The 17,525-nt window shown below is 39.7% G+C and overlaps 3 protein-coding genes across 4 annotated transcripts; all 3 read left to right on the top strand.

The window, feature by feature from the left end:
• The first annotated feature begins 917 nt into the window (after positions 1-917).
• Positions 918-4,951, top strand: LOC117831802 (protein phosphatase 1 regulatory subunit 27). The gene is made up of 3 exons (XM_034710665.1): positions 918-1,741; positions 1,843-1,993; positions 4,234-4,951. Exons 1-3 carry the CDS (start codon positions 1,309-1,311, stop codon positions 4,352-4,354), a joined length of 705 nt encoding a protein of 234 aa, XP_034566556.1. The 5' UTR covers positions 918-1,308; the 3' UTR covers positions 4,355-4,951.
• A 1,798-nt stretch (positions 4,952-6,749) lies between these two features.
• Positions 6,750-10,043, top strand: mcrip1 (MAPK regulated corepressor interacting protein 1). The gene is made up of 5 exons (XM_034712237.1): positions 6,750-6,877; positions 7,577-7,670; positions 7,785-7,903; positions 9,124-9,228; positions 9,306-10,043. The coding sequence occupies exons 2-5, from the start codon at positions 7,663-7,665 to the stop codon at positions 9,368-9,370; spliced, it is 297 nt and encodes a 98-aa protein (XP_034568128.1). The 5' UTR covers positions 6,750-6,877; positions 7,577-7,662; the 3' UTR covers positions 9,371-10,043.
• A 2,093-nt stretch (positions 10,044-12,136) lies between these two features.
• alyref (Aly/REF export factor) lies at positions 12,137-15,079 on the top strand. Of its 2 annotated transcripts, none has more exons than XM_034711048.1 (6): positions 12,137-12,540; positions 13,850-14,008; positions 14,092-14,239; positions 14,338-14,401; positions 14,472-14,688; positions 14,779-15,079. In XM_034711048.1, exons 1-6 carry the CDS (start codon positions 12,289-12,291, stop codon positions 14,791-14,793), a joined length of 855 nt encoding a protein of 284 aa, XP_034566939.1. In that variant the 5' UTR covers positions 12,137-12,288; the 3' UTR covers positions 14,794-15,079. The 2 variants fall into 2 exon arrangements, with proteins under 2 accessions (XP_034566939.1, XP_034566940.1); XM_034711049.1 differs by having other exon boundaries at positions 12,141-12,540; positions 14,487-14,688.
• The last annotated feature ends 2,446 nt before the right edge of the window (positions 15,080-17,525 follow it).

The raw sequence follows: 17,525 nt of genomic DNA, 5'->3' as shown, positions 1-17,525 counted from the left end.
ACACTCCTCTGTGGGGGAATGTTATTGGTGTATCTGGTTGTGATGCAAAGGGTGAGCATGAAATGTCGCATGACTGACCCACGGGTCAACAGGGAACACGAGGGGGAGCATGATCAGGACTAAGACGAGAAATCAACTCAAAACAAGACGCACAGATCTGGCCTTCATTATAACAGAGAAATACACACTTCTAATGCTTTTAAAGCTCCAGTAGGAGATTTTAGCTGGTTATCAAACAGACTTAAATTAATCCTGATGCCTCTTTATGAGCTCCAAAAGCTAAAAAAACAACATCAGCAACAATATTCATAACTTTAAAGGGTCGATTTTAATGTTTGTAACCATCACCGCCGGGTAGGTGTCAGAGCTTGTTACAGCAACGACATCTGCAGAACAGATTCACAGTCAGTGATATGTTTGACTGATAGAGGTCAGCTGGAGGAAAACATGACCTATGCATGTGCAGGACGAGACCAACAAAGAAGTAAAGGTACAAATTCAACGCAGTCGTCTCACGGGAGCTTTAAATGACTCTGCGATGTCTCTTTCTTAAAATAAGTTTCACTGCACCATCAGGTGAATGACCCCAGCAGACAAATCAACATCACATGTCAAAATGAAATCAGGTGCTGCTGCTGCTTGTCCTGTAATATATCTGTGTCATCGGCAGCACCAAAATAAAATGATTCAAAGAAAAGAGATGAACAGAATCACTCATTGATGGAAAATAGCTGCTCTACAAGCCTCCCACGCATTTCCTCCTCCAGCTGGTTCTAAATTTGATCTCATGAATAGCTGTAAAAATGTTTTTTTAAGATGTGTATCAAGCCGTTCCCAGTGGGAACATTTTGGTTGTCAACATTTTTTATGACCCAGGGGAGGGGTGCAGTGACTCCGGGCTTGTGACTGCACTGAGGGAGGAGCAGTGCAAGGGCCACTCATTTCTGAGCTGAAGTCACTGGATCCCAGGCCCCTAAAATAGCCGTACAGAGAGTATATAGGAGTCCTCTCTCACTCAATCTGGCAGACAAGGCTTCTGTTCAATTGCAAGAAACACTGTGCGTAGACTAAGTTCACATTCAGGCGGGGAAATTCATAAGCAGGCGAGGATCGAAGGAAAGCTCTGGATTTGATCGCAGGAAAAGCAGGAGATACTTCTGGACGCTTAAAGGATAATAAGGAAGCGAGAGGAGGAAAGAGGACTCAGAGCCGAGGATACTTCTCTTTTTGTTGGATTTGAGTGGACTCTTGGATTTCTCACTTTCCTCCTCCTGGGCTGACAGCAGAGGAGGAGGCCGAGCAGCAGGGATGAAGTACAACTACCACGTACCAGTGTCATCGTACACACGCAGCTCTCAGTACACACCAACATACCACACACCCACCCTTTACACTCCCTCACATTACACACCATCGCACTACACACCCACGTACTCCTCCATAACAAAGTACACCCCGACACAGATCAGCTCCAGCTACACACCGTCACTTTACACATCCACCTACAAGCCTGCGTCCACGTACGTCCCTTCATACAGCAAGGCATCGAGGTACACTGCGACACAGCGCACTCAGGCACAGGAGAAACCTGCACCGGTGATACCTGTCACACCTGCAAAGAGGACTGTGCACTTTCCCAATGACATCGTCTTCCAGGATATCGTCAGACGAGGAGACATGGAGCAGATCGGTCGCTTCATGAGGGCGAGGAAGGTCCGTGTGGACACCATTTTCCACTCAGGTGAGAACGACTCTGTGACTTTCAAATGAAAAATGCTGTCGGCCACTGAGGATCGAGGTTTGAGGATTGAGTATAGCAATGCTCTGACGTCTTGTGTGCAGGTATGGCAGCGCTACATGAAGCCGTGTTAACAGGAAACCTGGAGACGGTGAAGCTGTTGGTGAAATATGGCGCCGATGTTCACCAGAGAGACGAAGATGGCTGGACGCCGCTTCACATGGCCTGCAGTGACGGATACCCAGAAATCGCCAGGTAAGACGTGACCTTTTGACCTTTCAGCTTCAACTGACTCCAAAACTAGAAAGAACTCGTCATCTGCTGCAAAATAAAACTGTTTCCTATTTCTCTGAACAAATCAAAACACGGGAATCCTCTATTTAAAATAGATGTTTTAGTATCGCCTGTGAGGAAGACAAGGTCACCTACTGACAGTTGCTTCACTCAGACAAAGTCTATACAGATATGAAGAACAAGAAACAGCCATCAAATACATCCAGTGTTTAGTGACCTGGTGTAAAAAGAGTACAGAATAGTGAATGGGAGAGAAATTTCAATGTAACAAGATATGATACGATATAATGTATGATTCAATAACATTTAATAAAATGTACAACATGACACTGTGAGATAATACACAATACAAAACTGTTCCATCTGATTCAATGCATACGATAGAATACTATCTGATATGATTATGTATGATTAAATGTGATATGATATTATTTAATGTGACAGGATATGATGGGATATGATATGATATATGATATGATATAATATGATTGGATATGATATGATTGGATATGATATGATTGGATATGATTGGATATGATTGGATATGATATGATTGGATATGATTGGATATGATATGATTGGATATGATTGGATATGATATGATTGGATATGATATGATTGGATATGATATAATATGATATGATTGGATATGATATAATATGATATGATTGGATATGATTGGATATGATATGATTGGATATGATTGGATATATGATTGGATATGATTGGATATGATTGGATATGATTGGATATGATATGATATGATTGGATATGATTGGATATGATATGATATGATATGATTGGATATGATTGGATATGATTGGATATGATATGATATGATATGATTGGATATGATATGATTGGATATGATTGGATATGATTGGATATGATTGGATATGATATGATATGATTGGATATGATTGGATATGATTGGATATGATATGATATGATATGATTGGATATGATATGATTGGATATGATTGGATATGATATGATTGGATATGATTGGATATGATATGATGGGATATGATATGATTGGATATGATATGATATGATATGATTGGATGTGATTGGATATGATATGATTGGATATGATTGGATATGATATGATATGATTGGATATGATTGGATATGATTGGATATGATATGATATGATATGATATGATTGGATATGATTGGATGTGATTGGATATGATATGATTGGATGTGATTGGATATGATATGATTGGATATGATATGATTGGATATGATATGATATGATATGATTGGATGTGATTGGATATGATATGATTGGATGTGATTGGATATGATATGATTGGATGTGATTGGATATGATATGATTGGATGTGATATGATTGGATATGATATGATATGATTGGATATGATATGATATGATTGGATGTGATTGGATATGATATGATTGGATATGATTGGATATGATATGATTGGATTTGATATGATATTATATAATATGATATGATATATGTTGAGATAATGCACAATATGATAATGTACGATACGAAGTACTAAGTGACAGGAAACAATATAATTACATCTAATTTAATACGATTAAGTACTATACGATACAAAATTAAATAATACGTGACTCAATGATACGAAACCAAAGGATACGAAATAATTAGAAAAGATACAAAACAATACGGAACAAAACTCTTTGAAACAATATGACACAAAACTAAACAAAACAATATGATACGATATGAAACAGTATTATAGGAAACTAAACGAAACAATACAATATGAAACGATACGATACGACATGAAAGGAAACGAAAGAAAACAATATAATATGACATGAAACAATACGATGCGACACGACACAAAATTAAAAAAACAACATATGAAACAATACGACACAAAACTAAAGGAAACAATATGAAATGATAAGAAACAGTACGACATGAAACAAAGCTCCCTCCACAGTATTTTTTTGAAATAAAACCAATAAAAAATCAAACAATAATCCACAAGTCAAAAATATTTGGAGGATGCTCCTATAAGAACTGAGCAAACTGATTCGATTACATCATCACGTGTACCACTTATTCTTCACAGTCTCTTTATTTTGAGGCATTTAAGTTGTAATATTGCAACAATGATAAATTCATATTAACTACATCAGCTGTTACATACATATCCATATCTTCAATTCACAATGTTGTGTTCCTTCCTCTTCTCAGTTTCATGCTAAAGATGGGAGCCAGCACAGAGGCTGAGAATGAAAACGGAGAGAAGCCTGCGGACCTCATCGACCCAGACTGCAAAGAGCTGCTCAAGCTGTTTGAAACAGGCTGTGTGTGATCGGGACTCAAACCGACCCGAGGAAGAGAAGCTGCAGAGAGGACAGAAAGATGAGCAGACACTTGAGAGAAGAAAGTAAAACACAAACTTAGCAGTACAAAATACCAAAACCCTTGCTCACACTTTAATCATAGTGTTATTTCATTTCAGACACGTTCAGGTGGTTTCACTCTCAGCTCATGTACCAACAATATATCACCCAATTAGACTCATATTTATGATCATGAGCATCTCTGTGTTTGATCAGTGTGAAACAGTTACTCTTTAGGTAGTTGGTTGCACTTTACAGGCTGTTTAATACTTTGTATAAATTCTACAGTACAGAATTTTTCCTGGATGTTTTATAACCTTGAGTTTTATTTCCTCGCTGCTGGGCAGAGAGAGGATCGACTGAATTAAAAACAGAACTTTCAATGATGATCAGAAATCCAAATAACACAACCTTTGCTCTTCTTGCACCTCTACTGTCGCTGTGTTTTCTGTACTGTATTATTCTGTAGTAGAAATACAAATGTCAGCTATTTAAGTCTTATGATTTTATGTTCAATAATTATTTTTGTACATTTTCATAAATAAAGAAATCATTTTTTAAATATGGCTGAGTCTCTGTTGTGTGGTCTGTTCATGATAAATGAAAATATATTATAAGAACCATCAAAAAATAATAATTAAGTTAAAACAGGTATGATTACTTTAGGCCTAATGATTTATGAGTCATTTTAAAAAGTGTGTAACTATTTATGTTGGATAAACTACACTTTTTTTCAGATCTTTGGTTGTCTTTGTCTTTCAAATATATTTGTTGACTCTCTCCCAGGTTGATTCAGACTCATACATGCAGAGACTGCCTGAAGCTGTGCTACTATGATCAATTACACTTCCATCAGTAATTATAAGATATTCATAATAAAATGTGTACATGTCAAAATCATATTTTCACCGGTATGAACTCCCAGTTTATTTTGAATTGGTCATTTGAAGCAGATCTGTTTTTCTATTTCTGATTCAGAAATGAAAACTAAGACCAGTAACAGCTGGATTGTAGGTATCTGAAATGTACGGAAGAGGATAAGGGCCACTGTCATTTTGTTTTTATAAAGGTGATATATATATTTTAAAAGTCTTGGCTTGTTTGGCAGCATTTACAGGATTTTCTGGCATGCGGTTTAGACACATGGTTTTATCTAACAGACTACACTGGATATCATTGTCTGTAAATCAATTCTTCCTTGTCAAAATAAGCATTTTCACTATCTGCAATCTCGTCCCTCCTATTCAGAGTGAAGATTTTGGATGTCTGCAGAAGATCTTCAGAGGAATTACTCCCATTTCTACAGAAGAAGATTAGGGACACCAAAGAAATATGGTTGAAATATAATATTTTTTGAAGTTCTGAGGAAAAATTCAGAATTCCGACTTCAATCACATAACAAAAAAAATATATTTATTTTATCCCATCATATCATATCAAGCATTTATTATGCTTGCCTGCCTTCTAAAAATTCAGACTTTTTTTTCTCATAATTCTGAGATTAAAATCAGAAGAGAAAAAAACATGATTCTGACTTAATCTCCATTTTCTGAATTTAATCTCAGAATTATAAGAAACAAGTCGGATTTTTTAAGGGCAGGCGGGCAAAAAAATTTGGGCCAACAGAAATACATTTGGAAAGCAGTCAGGCAAAAAGAAAAAAGGTTAAAATGTTTGGGGTTTTTAATTCTGAGAAGAAGAAAACAATCAGAATTCTGACTTCAATCTCATGGAAAAAAAAACTGTATTTATTTTTTATTTTTTGATTGCCTGCCTTTGAAAAATTCTGACTTTTTCCCCTTTAATTCTGAAATTAAATTTAGAATTATGAGATTAAATTCTGATTTTAACCTCAGAATTATGAGAAAATAGTCAGAATTTTTCAAGGGCAGGTGAGCAAAAAAAATAATGTATTTTTTAATTACGAAATTTAAGTCAGAATTCTGATTTTTTTTTCTTCTTCTCAGAATTAAAAAAAATAAAACATTTTAACTTTTTTTTTTTTTTGGCCTAACCGCTTTCCAATTTTTTTTTGGTGGCCCTAATCCTCTTCTGTAGAAATAGGAATAATTCCTCTTGCAGACATCCAAAACCTTCACTCTGAATAGGATGAATGAGATTGCAGATATCAGATATCTCATTGTGACAAGGAAGAATTGATTTACAAACAGTGATATCCAGAGTCTGAAAGATACAACCATGACTCTAAGGTTAAACCTCAGACCAGTGGATCCTGTTAATGCTTCCAAACTAAGCCGTGACTCTTCACCTGAATGGCACAGTCAGCTTTCTCTATCTCATGCTAAGAGATAATTAACATTCTTTAACTGCAATTCTTCAGATTCTTCAGATTCTCGCTGCAGTCTGCGCATGAGCTCTTTCACTTCCGCGTCTGTAACCCGGAAGTGATTTGTTGGCATTGGCAACGCTTTAGCCAGGTCTGACGGCGACAGTCCCTGAATAAAGAAATCGAAAGGAAGGGCCATAAAAAGGTTTGTTGGCTGTCAGCATAATTTTCCTTTAGCTGAAAGGGTTAGAAAAAATTACATCTGCTCCTGGTGTCTCTGTGATAAACAATCAGAGCCTGAAACAACGCAAGATGTGAGATCAGGGAAGCTAACGATACGAGACAATGTAAACCTCCAGCTAGCTAGTTAGCTCAAGGATGCTAAATTGTAAAGTCAGCAGATCTTTAGTTGGCTCTCCTCAGGATGCAGCTACAGGAAGCACAAGTTTACAAAGCAGAAACGTGTTCAAACACAATCTGTCCCCTTGTTTGTGATAAATGAAGCAGTAACGTTATTTAACGGGAGGATTCTGGATCTGTAGCTAGCTGCTAGCATCATGAAGCTACTGATGTAGAAACGTAAACAAAAGCCCCGTGGCTAGCTAGCATCAGTGTTAGATCCTTTCACCCAGACACACAGGGGACATCTAGCTTATACACAATGTGTTACACCTGCAACTGTGAGTTAATAGCACTTAAATCAACACTTCACTTTTAAGAATTTCAGAGATATTAGAGTTCAGGGACATGGATGCATCCGACTCTAGGTTGAGCAGAAGTGCCTTCACTTTACAGTGTGTGCTAGTTTGATTTGATGTCATTTTCAGCCTGATGTGTCTTTATTAGAGCTGTATTAGTTAAATGAAGTGTACATGCTGTTGTTGACACTGTTATTTACTGTCAGATTTCAGCTGAGGACCTCTGAACCCTTGTTATCTTCCATTCCACTCACCATAGAGGAGGGAGGAGCGAGTACAGACTGCAAACAGAATGACCAGGTCTGTAACAAGTGCATCACGACACCATAAATACACACAGTACATTTGAAGGGCAGCCTTGCTCACATATAAGAGTATTTGAATTAACGTAAGGCTGTTTTTGTGTTTGTGAAGCTCATCTGCTCCCAGAATGGTGAATAGTTACAAGCGGACTTCAAGCCCCCGATCCCCTACTAACAGCGGGGAGCTCTTCACCCCAGCACATGAGGAAAATGTGCGCTTTATACATGACAGTAAGTGCACACACTAACAGTTAATTTCCACTCAAACTGATCAAAGAATTGTGTGTCTAATCAAGAAAATTGTCCCCTTAGAAGTAAAAACAAATCATGTTTCTTTGGAACAGCTTCAGATGTTATTCCTGCAGGTTATTGATGAAGGAGTGAACATTATCTTTATTTTCTCTCTTGAATCTGAAATTCCTTTATGCACTTAATCCATTCATATATTAAGGGTGTTTGCTTTGCACCAAGAGCACAACACAACAACACTAGGCATCAAAACCTGTACAGGACTACACACAACAAACAAAAGGTACAAAGATACACATTCAGAGATCTTTTTGTGTTTAATTATCAGGAAGTGAGCTTATTTCTTGACTAAATACTCATTTAAGATAACTGTAGTCATTGAAAAAGGGGGACATATCAAGGGACAGTGATGTCTCCTTCAAGCATGAAGCAAAAACCTGAAATCAATTAACATGTAAGCAAATGAAAATAAAATTATTTGAAATAACCTTCAAAAATGAATAAAAAGTAGGTTGCATTCATGCTGACATTAACCTTCTCCCTGCTCACAAAGGGAACCTGCAAAAGGATAAACTTCTACCACAATGCAGATTGAAGATACACATACAGCTTCACATGGCTACCTTCGAGAGATATCTAGTGCCACATTTAACACTCGCACTCGGATCTGGTCTTGTGAAGCATCTGCAGACAGTCTTTATCATTTAGTTTTTCTCACAGTTGCTGTTTTGGGGATTAACTTGCATTCTTTAAATCCCATATCATGTGTTGAATTAAGCTCTCTTTGTATAACACATCTTGTTTACTGAGTGGAATTCAAATATGTCCTGCGGTGGTTTCCCAGAAACAAACAAACAAAACATTGGTGTGTATTTAATTTAGTACCTCCCGCCAAGGCTCCCTGTTTGTGTCAGTGGAAGGGACTCAAAACGTCAGCAGACTTGAATTTACCATCACTCCTGTGCTTGGCAAATATATTAATTCATTTCATGCTCTAGCCTTTCAGCGTGATTCCTGAGTTTGCAAACATGGCCGAATTTGGAGCAAAAACTAGTTTGGATGTCACGGCATTTCATCTATCAAGTCATGACTCACCTTCTTGTAAACCAGTCTGTCTTGACGTGTCCTCACTCACATCTCTATACAGAAGGGTAATTAAGTGTTCATGTCACAAAAGCATGATTGTCTCTCCTCTTTCCCAGCCTGGCAGTGTGTGCTTAGAGACATCAGATCAACGCAAAACATTGAGCGCAATGACCGCGGACCACAGGAGTATGTGGAGAAGAACCCCAATCCAAACCTACATTGTAAGTTTCAGTGAAATATTCAGATTGAATAAATGAAGCATGGGCTGGTTATTAACTTGTCTCTGCTGCTCCTTCAGCTTTCACACCAGTGGACCTGAGTGACCTCAAGAAACGCAACACACAGGACTCCAAGAAGTCTTAGTCCTCTACCTGACGGTCTGATCACTCTTTTCCACCCGTTATCCTCGAGAACTTTTCCTCCGTCAGCCAGAAAGTCAGCCCTGTCGGCCAGTCAAGCACAGAATGTCAATTTTGTTTCTTAACTCTGGACCATAGCATCCCCCACCTCTTCTTTACCCTCTACAGCCGACCTAGAAGAAAAGAAGCAGGACTCCGAGGAGCCGAAACGCTCCCCTTCTCTTGGTTCAAGTTTTTCAAGTCACAAAATTTTCATATTGTTTATGTGGACGGGACTGATGCAAAGTTTTCTCAAAAATTTGCTGACACCTGATGCTGAGGTTCAACTCGATGACATTTTCCACAGGACACAGAAGACTGCAGTCTTAACGTCAAACCGTGTTTTCTTTACTACTGTTACTTACACGACTTCGGAGGAAAATGCGGATGGGCTGACTTCTTTTTTTTTTTTCTCTGAAGATAGTAAATGGTAGAAATAATGGAATGGTCACATTGGATACACGTTTTACCTGCAAGTTTTGGCAGCCAAATGCAATGTAGAAGGCCAACCTTTTTATTATTATCCCCCCAAACGGACTTTATTAAGAAACCCTTCCTCCCCCCTCAAGTATGCTGCCCTTGGATAACCCTGTCCCGTAAGCCTTGAAACAAAATGTTGAATAAAAGATTTTACAGTACACCTGCTTGTCTTATTCCAACACAGATAGGGTTGCCAACTGTCCCGTATTAGCCGGGACATCCCGTATACTGACTATTAACTCTTGTAAATACAGCAGACTGCACTCTGCAGATCAGATAGAACGGCAGTGACAGATCATGTGCCAATCACACCGCCTGTCATCAAATCACAGCCCCCTTTACATGCAGCAGTATACAGCGCAAATACGCCAAGTCCTGCAAAAAACTGGCTGTGCAAAAGGACAAAACACTGCCTGAGTCAGTCAAGAGCAGCAAAAAGTATTCAAGAAAAAAGTACATTGGTGAGTCATACTCCTCTTTTGCATTTATATTTCTTTTGCCTGTTTTTTGATGTAAAGAGCCAAACTGTGGTTTATTTGAGGTTTATTCATATGAGGTTACATAATGATACAGTAAGGATTAAAGGGAAAATACACACTTTCTGCATTTCCAGTTGAATCAGAGTATAAATGCTGAATTCACACATCATGCTCACACCACCATGGCACCGTGCATCTGTCCCTTATTAAGTAGTGAGAAAGTTGGCAACCCTAAACACAGATATCAACAGAGGAAAATGGAGAAATGAAACTAAGTCAACTCACATTTTTGTAGCTGAAAGTTGAGTCAGTTTTTATGCTTCATTATAAGCTGATGCCAGTGATTATTAAATTAAATTAATGAAGTCTCCCATAACAGACAATTTAAACTATTTGCTTAAGTCAAAGCAGAAGTCTTAAAATGTTTGTTTTGTTTAACCAAATAATAATAAATATTTCTGAAGATCCAGGCTCTGCCATCAGCTAGTTAACATTCAAGGGGTGGACATCAAGGTGGTGCCAACCCACAAATATCTAGGTGTACACCTGGACAACAAGTTGGACTGGTCCCTTAACACAGATGCACTCTACAGGAAGGGGCAGGGCCGCCTCTTTTTCTTAAGGAGGTTTAGATCCTTAAACATCTGCAGTAAGATGCTGCAGATGTTTTATCAGTCTGTGGTGGCAAGTGTGTTCTTCTATGCTGCAGTCTGCTGAGGAAGCAGTATAAAACACAAGGATGTGAGGCGACTGGACAAACTAGTGAAAAGAGCTGGCACTGTCATTGGAACCAGGTTGGACTCACTGGAGGCTGTGGAGGAGAGATGTAAACTTAAGACTTACCCTTTTAATCTAGCTTTTAATTTGGAGTAGTTTATTTTAGCCCTGGACTGCATTATTGTTATTATTAATTGTATTATTTTAATCATTACTATCTAAACCATTGTTTTAGCATGTATTTATTTATCTTATTTATTTATTGTGTTCATCTGATCTAGTTAACTCTACCTTATTTTTAACTTTTCTTTCCACTCTTATTTATTTAATTAATTTTACTGTGTTGATTTTCTTTTCTTTTTTAAGTATTTATTTTTTTAATCATGCCTTTTATAATTTTACCATTGCTGTTGTGTTCTGACTGTCTGTTACTCTGTGAAGCACTTTGGGCTGCATGTTTTTATGTATGAAAGGTGCTTTATAAATAAAGTTGAGTTGAGTTGAGAAGAAGCTAGAGGCCATTCTAAATTACACAGATAATCCACTTCACAACTTCTTTGTGGACCAGAGAAACAGCAGCAGTGGATGGTTCATCTTTCTGTGCTGCAGGACTGAGAGATACAGACAATCATTCATCCCTGCAGCCATGAGTCTTCATAACTCTCTTGCCAATGGGAGATGAGCTGACAGACAGCTGAATTACTTGTATTACTTGATTTTTTATCATTTTTATCTGCCAGACACCTGAATTTCCCCCTTGGACATGAATAAACACATTATATTCTATTCTATCTCAAAGGCTGAAATAAGGGAGCAGGGATTAGTATAATTAAATGTTCTTTAAATCAGCTGTTCAATAAATCAGCTTATTGATTTAATTATTTACTACTTCATGAAGTAAACCTCGAGTATTAAATATGATATATTGTTGAATATGATCCAGTAATGCATATTCATGGTAGAGTACATTTTGTTCACAGCTTGACAATAGAATGGTCTTCCCTGCCGTGATCGCACGTGTTGCGTGATGACGTAGCCACTGTGACGTACCGCTCCAGATGGTCTATATTCAGCGGACGCGGCTCATTGTGTTTTCTCGCTGGAGACCGTCGAGCTGTGAAAGGGCAAGAAGAGGGACCATCTGAGGCTAGGGTGTAATTTTTTTATACTTTCTGTAAAGTTTAGCATCACTGAGTGAGGCAGCATAATGTCCGATAAGATGGATATGTCTTTAGACGACATTATCAAGCAGAACAGGCTGCAGAGAGGCGGGAGCCGCGGTGGTGGAAGAGGCCGAGGCCGCGGAGGCTCAGGCGGCGGCCGAGGTGGCAGTGCGGGGCGGCTCGGAGGAGGCGGCGGCGGTGGAGGCAGCTTTGGAGGCCGAGGCGGCGGATCCGGCCCCATGAGGAGCCGACAGACCACGAACCGCGCTAGAGGCAGACCAACACCATACAGCAGGGTATGAGAAAATTAAGAGGAGTGGGCTGAAAGAGGAAAACCCTTCGGCAGAGCTGAGAATGCCCGGGTAACATCCTTCTGTTGAAATGATTGCTCTAACCGCCGAGTTCCCCCCTTCCCAGTAGGAGAGCTCAGTAGTCTGCGGTTAAGCATTAATGGAAGTTGTGTGCATATTTTGTCCCCCTCTCCCACAACTTCTTCATAAGTGTTGCATCATTTTGCAAGAAGAGGCCCTTTTGGAGAATGTGTTAGCCGTTTGGCTAGCCAGGCTCAGGCGGCGCCATTTTGAATCCAGCACCTTTTAAGTTAGAGCAAACCGTCGACGGTCAATAAGAGGTGTATTCAACCCCTAACGTCTAAATGACGGTGAGAGAAACCAACTTCCGTGAGATTATCACCCTCTAATGAGTTTTTTTCCACCGGCTTTTTGGAGCTTAGTTTGCGGCCTTCACCCTGAGCAGCGACCCGGCGGCCTTTTGTTCAGGAGTGGCTGGTCGGGGGTTCACAACAAGGCCTCTATGATGCCTTCTCGACCGTTGGTGTGGCTGTTGCTGCTTTTGGATGGATCATTGGACTTCAACCCCCTCGATAGTGTTCTTATCAGGCAAAGCTTCCTTTTTTTTAAATGAAAAATGTATTTAGCTCGACCCAGCAGAGCCCAAATCAAAATGGCGTGGTCTCAAAATGGACGCTGATATAAACCTGAGGTGAAAGTTGGCCATTTCTCTAGTTTTATGGACTCTCTCCCCCCTCCATGAAAAGCCCATTTGGCTTTGTAAAGAACTTTTGAGCGGGCCAGGAAACTTACAACGCTGGAGGCAACGCAGCTTCAGACGGGGGAGCTCCTGAGTACCCGAGGATCAAATCTGGAGGGCCTGTGGTGGAGGCGCAGATGGCAAGAGAAAGAAGAGTGGGCTGTGATGGTATTTAGCCAGGGTGGGATAGCCGTGGTGGGTGGATTTGGGGTGCTAATTTCTACTAGCTAAAATAAAAAAAAAAGGTAAATTCAAAGCACACTGAGCATACTGTGAAAATATAAACACTGTGCTATACAAGAAATCCCCTGTCTGTCTGTCTGTCAGCGTTCATGTGTTTCTGTGTATGTCCTCTGTCTGAAGTGATTCACTTGCTTGTAGTGATGGGGTGGGCAGGGATCATTGGGGGAACCCTCTTGGGGGGAGTTGAGCACCCTGGCCCTGTTTGGAAGTGGAGCCCCTGCTTGCCCCAACACCCTGCCGTGTGGACTCTGTGATTGACAGAGGCAAGGGGATCCTGAAGTCAGCAGGTGCGTTCTCTTTCATCTGTTGCAGCCTAAACAGCTTCCCGATAAGTGGCAGCATGACATGTTTGACAACGGCTTCAGCGGCTTCAATGGCGCTGCTGGGGGCGGCGGAGGAGCTGGCGTGGAAACTGGAGGGAAGCTCCTCGTGTCCAATCTCGACTTTGGCGTCTCGGATGCAGACATCCAGGTATTTTACCGCCTCATCTTTCTCCTTATATCCTAAACCATGCTGGGAAAATGAGAGTAACAATACATTTTCCTTTTATTTAGGAACTCTTCGCTGAGTTTGGGACCCTTAAGAAGGCCGCAGTCCACTATGACAGATCGGGGAGAAGCCTTGGAACAGCAGACGTCCACTTTGAGAGGAGGGCAGATGCTTTGAAGGCCATGAAACAGTACAATGGCATCCCACTCGATGGTACAGACGTCACTTCATTAATGACATCTCTCCAAACTGATCATTCCAGTATTGCCACCTCGCCCAGATACTAAACCTGTCTCCTGTCTCTCTTTTAGGGCGACCAATGAACATCCAGCTCGTCACATCACAAATCGACACACAGAGGCGACCCATGCAGGGGTGAGCTCAGCCGCCTTTTTTGTCCCTGTTGTAATGTTCCCTAAAAACAATCGTCACATTGTTCTAACAGACCGTTGATGTTTAGCCTGAGCAGAGGTGGCGGAGGAGGAATGACCAGAGGTCGTGGCGGTGGAGGCGGCGGCTATGGAGGCATGCAGAGAGGAGGCCGCGGAGGACGAGGTGCAGGCGGTGCCAGAGGAAGGGGTCGAGGGGGCCGAGGCGGCAACACTAAGCAACCGCTGTCAGCAGAAGAACTCGACGCCCAGTTAGACGCTTACAACGCCAGAGTGAGTTAGCGTCCGTCATTGATGTCACATAAAAGAGACGGTGTGTTTGCAGCTGTCTCATTCACGGTTTCTGGTTTTCTGTTTCCTCAGATGGACACCAGCTAAGAAACGACACTCCTCCCGGTTGTTGTCCCCTTCACGTCTGCACAGAAGGGCGGTTGTTACAAATGTGCAGAATGTTTTACACTTGGTTGTCTTCTGATGTGATTGACTTTATTGTTCCAACCTCTTCTTTTAAATGCTCCGACGTGTTTTTTACCAGATTTTTTTTTTTTCTCACGAAAAAGGTTTTGGCTGTAGGTTATTGTAAAATTGGGATTTCCCCCAATTCTCTCCTCTACCCTGTAGTTTATGGAACTTGTAATAAAACCTGCAGTACATATTAACCTAACGCTGGCTCTCTGTGCTTTCTTTGTGACTGTTTTCTCATACATTCATTAAAGGCACTATGAGGAGTTTTTCACCAGTTGAGAAACACAACAAACTGATGCCTCTTTATGAGCCTCAAAAAGCAAACACAACCATAAACAACACCAATACCTTCTCTGTTGTCATTTTGAATGCCTTAAACCTCTCATAGGGGGTAGGTGTCAGACCACATGATTGACATTTGGCTTTAGAAACATCCTTTTTTGGCTGTTTTCATGGCAAATAATCACCGAGTGATAAACCTGGCTGTTAAAAGACAGCAGGGTGAGGTTTTTGTTGAAAATGCTGCTTTTGCATGTACAGAACAAGAGATAAGAGGTATCACTTAGTCCACAATGGGGCGCCATACTTGGTATAAATCAAAAGTTCCTCACAGCAGCTTTAAATTACACTGCATTAAATGACGATGCAAAATCTTCAGTTTCATGGCACCATTTAATAAATAAATGTAATACAAAGTGATGTTTCCTCAAACTAAATTAGATTAAAGCAGCTTTATGATGTAGTTTTAGTCTTTATCCTACCTTTTAAACTGCCAGGACTCAGTCTGAAGAGTCTGGAAAGTGTCATGATTTAATATTTTAATCTACAGGTAAATATAAATAAGAGAATAAGATGATCTGAGGCTGCAGGAGATGCTTCTTCATTATGTCATGGATTGTTTCTGATCCATGCGTGCACTTCCCCTACAGAGCTCCTAGGTGTCGTCCTTCAGTCTAACCTGAGTTTCTGCCGTTTATGGTCATAGATCTCTCTACCTGCTTGCCACGCCTGTGACTGAACCAGAATCCACTACAGAGGGGTCTGAGGGGGTGTAGATGCTCGTGGTCTGAACCTCCACAGCTGAGTTTGAAAACTTAAAAAGTTGAACCTCTCTTAAACTTAGTGAGAGTCACATCGAGTGAACAGTCCAGCTCCTGAAGCCCACGCGTTGTCGCAAGCGCAAATTTTCCCGGAAGCGAGCCAAAGTCAAACTTTCCATTTTTGGACAAATGCAGCTTCCGGTAAGACTTTCAAAATAAAAGCTGTGCATTTGCTGATTCTTGGATGAAATAAAAGGAAACTCTCAAATAAACAACCACATAATACTCATTACCAAAGGAAACAAATACACAGATGTTTAAATTATTATCTGATTAACAAACATTTTGAAAAGCAGTTTAGTCTCACTTTCAATTGTTTATTCTTTCTTATCTTATATGACTTTATTTATTTATTTATTTACATTAAGTTTCAATTAAATTGTGTTTTGTAGCCTCAAACAATTTCTTTTTCACTATGGTATTTTTAATATAAATATTTTATTTAAACGATTTATTATGTATCTATTTTAATTTGATATTATTCTAGTTTATCTCTTAGTATTTTATCATCTTATTTATCACCTGCTTTTATTTTGTCTTATCTTCATATATTAATTCTTAATATTTATAGTACTTCCAGTGTTAGTAGAAAAGTTTGTATTATATTTGAAGTAAAGCTCTTCTTCATTTTATTCTGTCTTATGTGACTTTATTTATTGACTTTCATTAACTTTACATTTTAGAGTTTTTTTATCACCTCACAAATTGTCTTATTTTAATTGCATTACTATGGTCTGTACGCAAATGACCCTGATCAAAAGTTTACATACCCTGTTGATTGTGGCCTGATAACATCACACAAGTTGACACAAACAGGTTTGAATGGCTATTAAAGGTACCCATCCTCACCTGTGATCTGTTTGCTTTTAATCAGTGTGTGTGTGTATAAAAGGTCAGTGAGTCTCTGGGCTCCTGACAGACCCTTGCATGTTCATCCAGTGCTGCACTGACATTTCTGGATTCTGAGTCATGGGGAGAGCAAAAGAACTGTGAAAGGATCTGCAGGAAAAGGTAACTGAACTGTATAAAATAGGAAAGGGATATAAAGAGATATCCAAGGACGTGAGAATGCCAATCAGCAGTGTTCAAACTCTAATTAAGAAGTGGAAAATGAGGGATTCTGTTGAAACTGAAGCACAGACAGGTAGACCAACAGAAATCTCAGCCACAACTGCCAGGAAAAATTTAAGGGATGCAAAGAAAAACGCACAAATAACTTCATCTGAAATACAGAACTCTCTGAAAAAAAGATGGTGTGGCTGTTTCAAGATGCACATGAAGAAAAATGGGCTGCAAGGTCGAGTTGCCAGAAAAAAGCCATTACTACACAATTAGCAACACATTTGTTTGATAATAAATTGCTCCACCCGACCTCTAACCATGAGTGAAAGAACAGTTTTTGTGTCATCATTCATATTCTCTGAAAAATGGCAAAGAAATCATAAATTCTTCCAGGGTATGTAAACTTATGAGCTCAACTGTACATATTTAATCACTGATGCATCTTATTTAAATTATGTATTGCCATGCTCTTGAATAAATGCA

Source organism: Notolabrus celidotus, chromosome 20, assembly GCF_009762535.1.
Source record: "Notolabrus celidotus isolate fNotCel1 chromosome 20, fNotCel1.pri, whole genome shotgun sequence".
NCBI lineage: Eukaryota > Metazoa > Chordata > Actinopteri > Labriformes > Labridae > Notolabrus > Notolabrus celidotus.
The sequence above is the reverse complement of the archived record's forward strand: the minus strand, read 5'-3'. Positions and strand labels throughout refer to the sequence as shown.

Excerpts from the sequence above, each read along its gene's own strand:
- LOC117831802 (XM_034710665.1), top strand. The coding sequence starts at position 1,309 with ATGAAGTACAACTACCACGTACCAGTGTCATCGTACACACGCAGCTCT. Across the intron at positions 1,742-1,842 it reads GGACACCATTTTCCACTCAG|GTATGGCAGCGCTACATGAA; the intron begins GTGAGAACGACT and ends TCTTGTGTGCAG. Across the intron at positions 1,994-4,233 it reads GGATACCCAGAAATCGCCAG|TTTCATGCTAAAGATGGGAG; the intron begins GTAAGACGTGAC and ends TCCTCTTCTCAG.
- mcrip1 (XM_034712237.1), top strand. Across the intron at positions 7,904-9,123 it reads TGTGCGCTTTATACATGACA|CCTGGCAGTGTGTGCTTAGA; the intron begins GTAAGTGCACAC and ends CCTCTTTCCCAG. Across the intron at positions 9,229-9,305 it reads CCCCAATCCAAACCTACATT|CTTTCACACCAGTGGACCTG; the intron begins GTAAGTTTCAGT and ends CTGCTCCTTCAG.
- alyref (XM_034711048.1), top strand. The coding sequence starts at position 12,289 with ATGTCCGATAAGATGGATATGTCTTTAGACGACATTATCAAGCAGAAC. Across the intron at positions 12,541-13,849 it reads GACCAACACCATACAGCAGG|CCTAAACAGCTTCCCGATAA; the intron begins GTATGAGAAAAT and ends CATCTGTTGCAG. Across the intron at positions 14,402-14,471 it reads CAGAGGCGACCCATGCAGGG|ACCGTTGATGTTTAGCCTGA; the intron begins GTGAGCTCAGCC and ends TTGTTCTAACAG.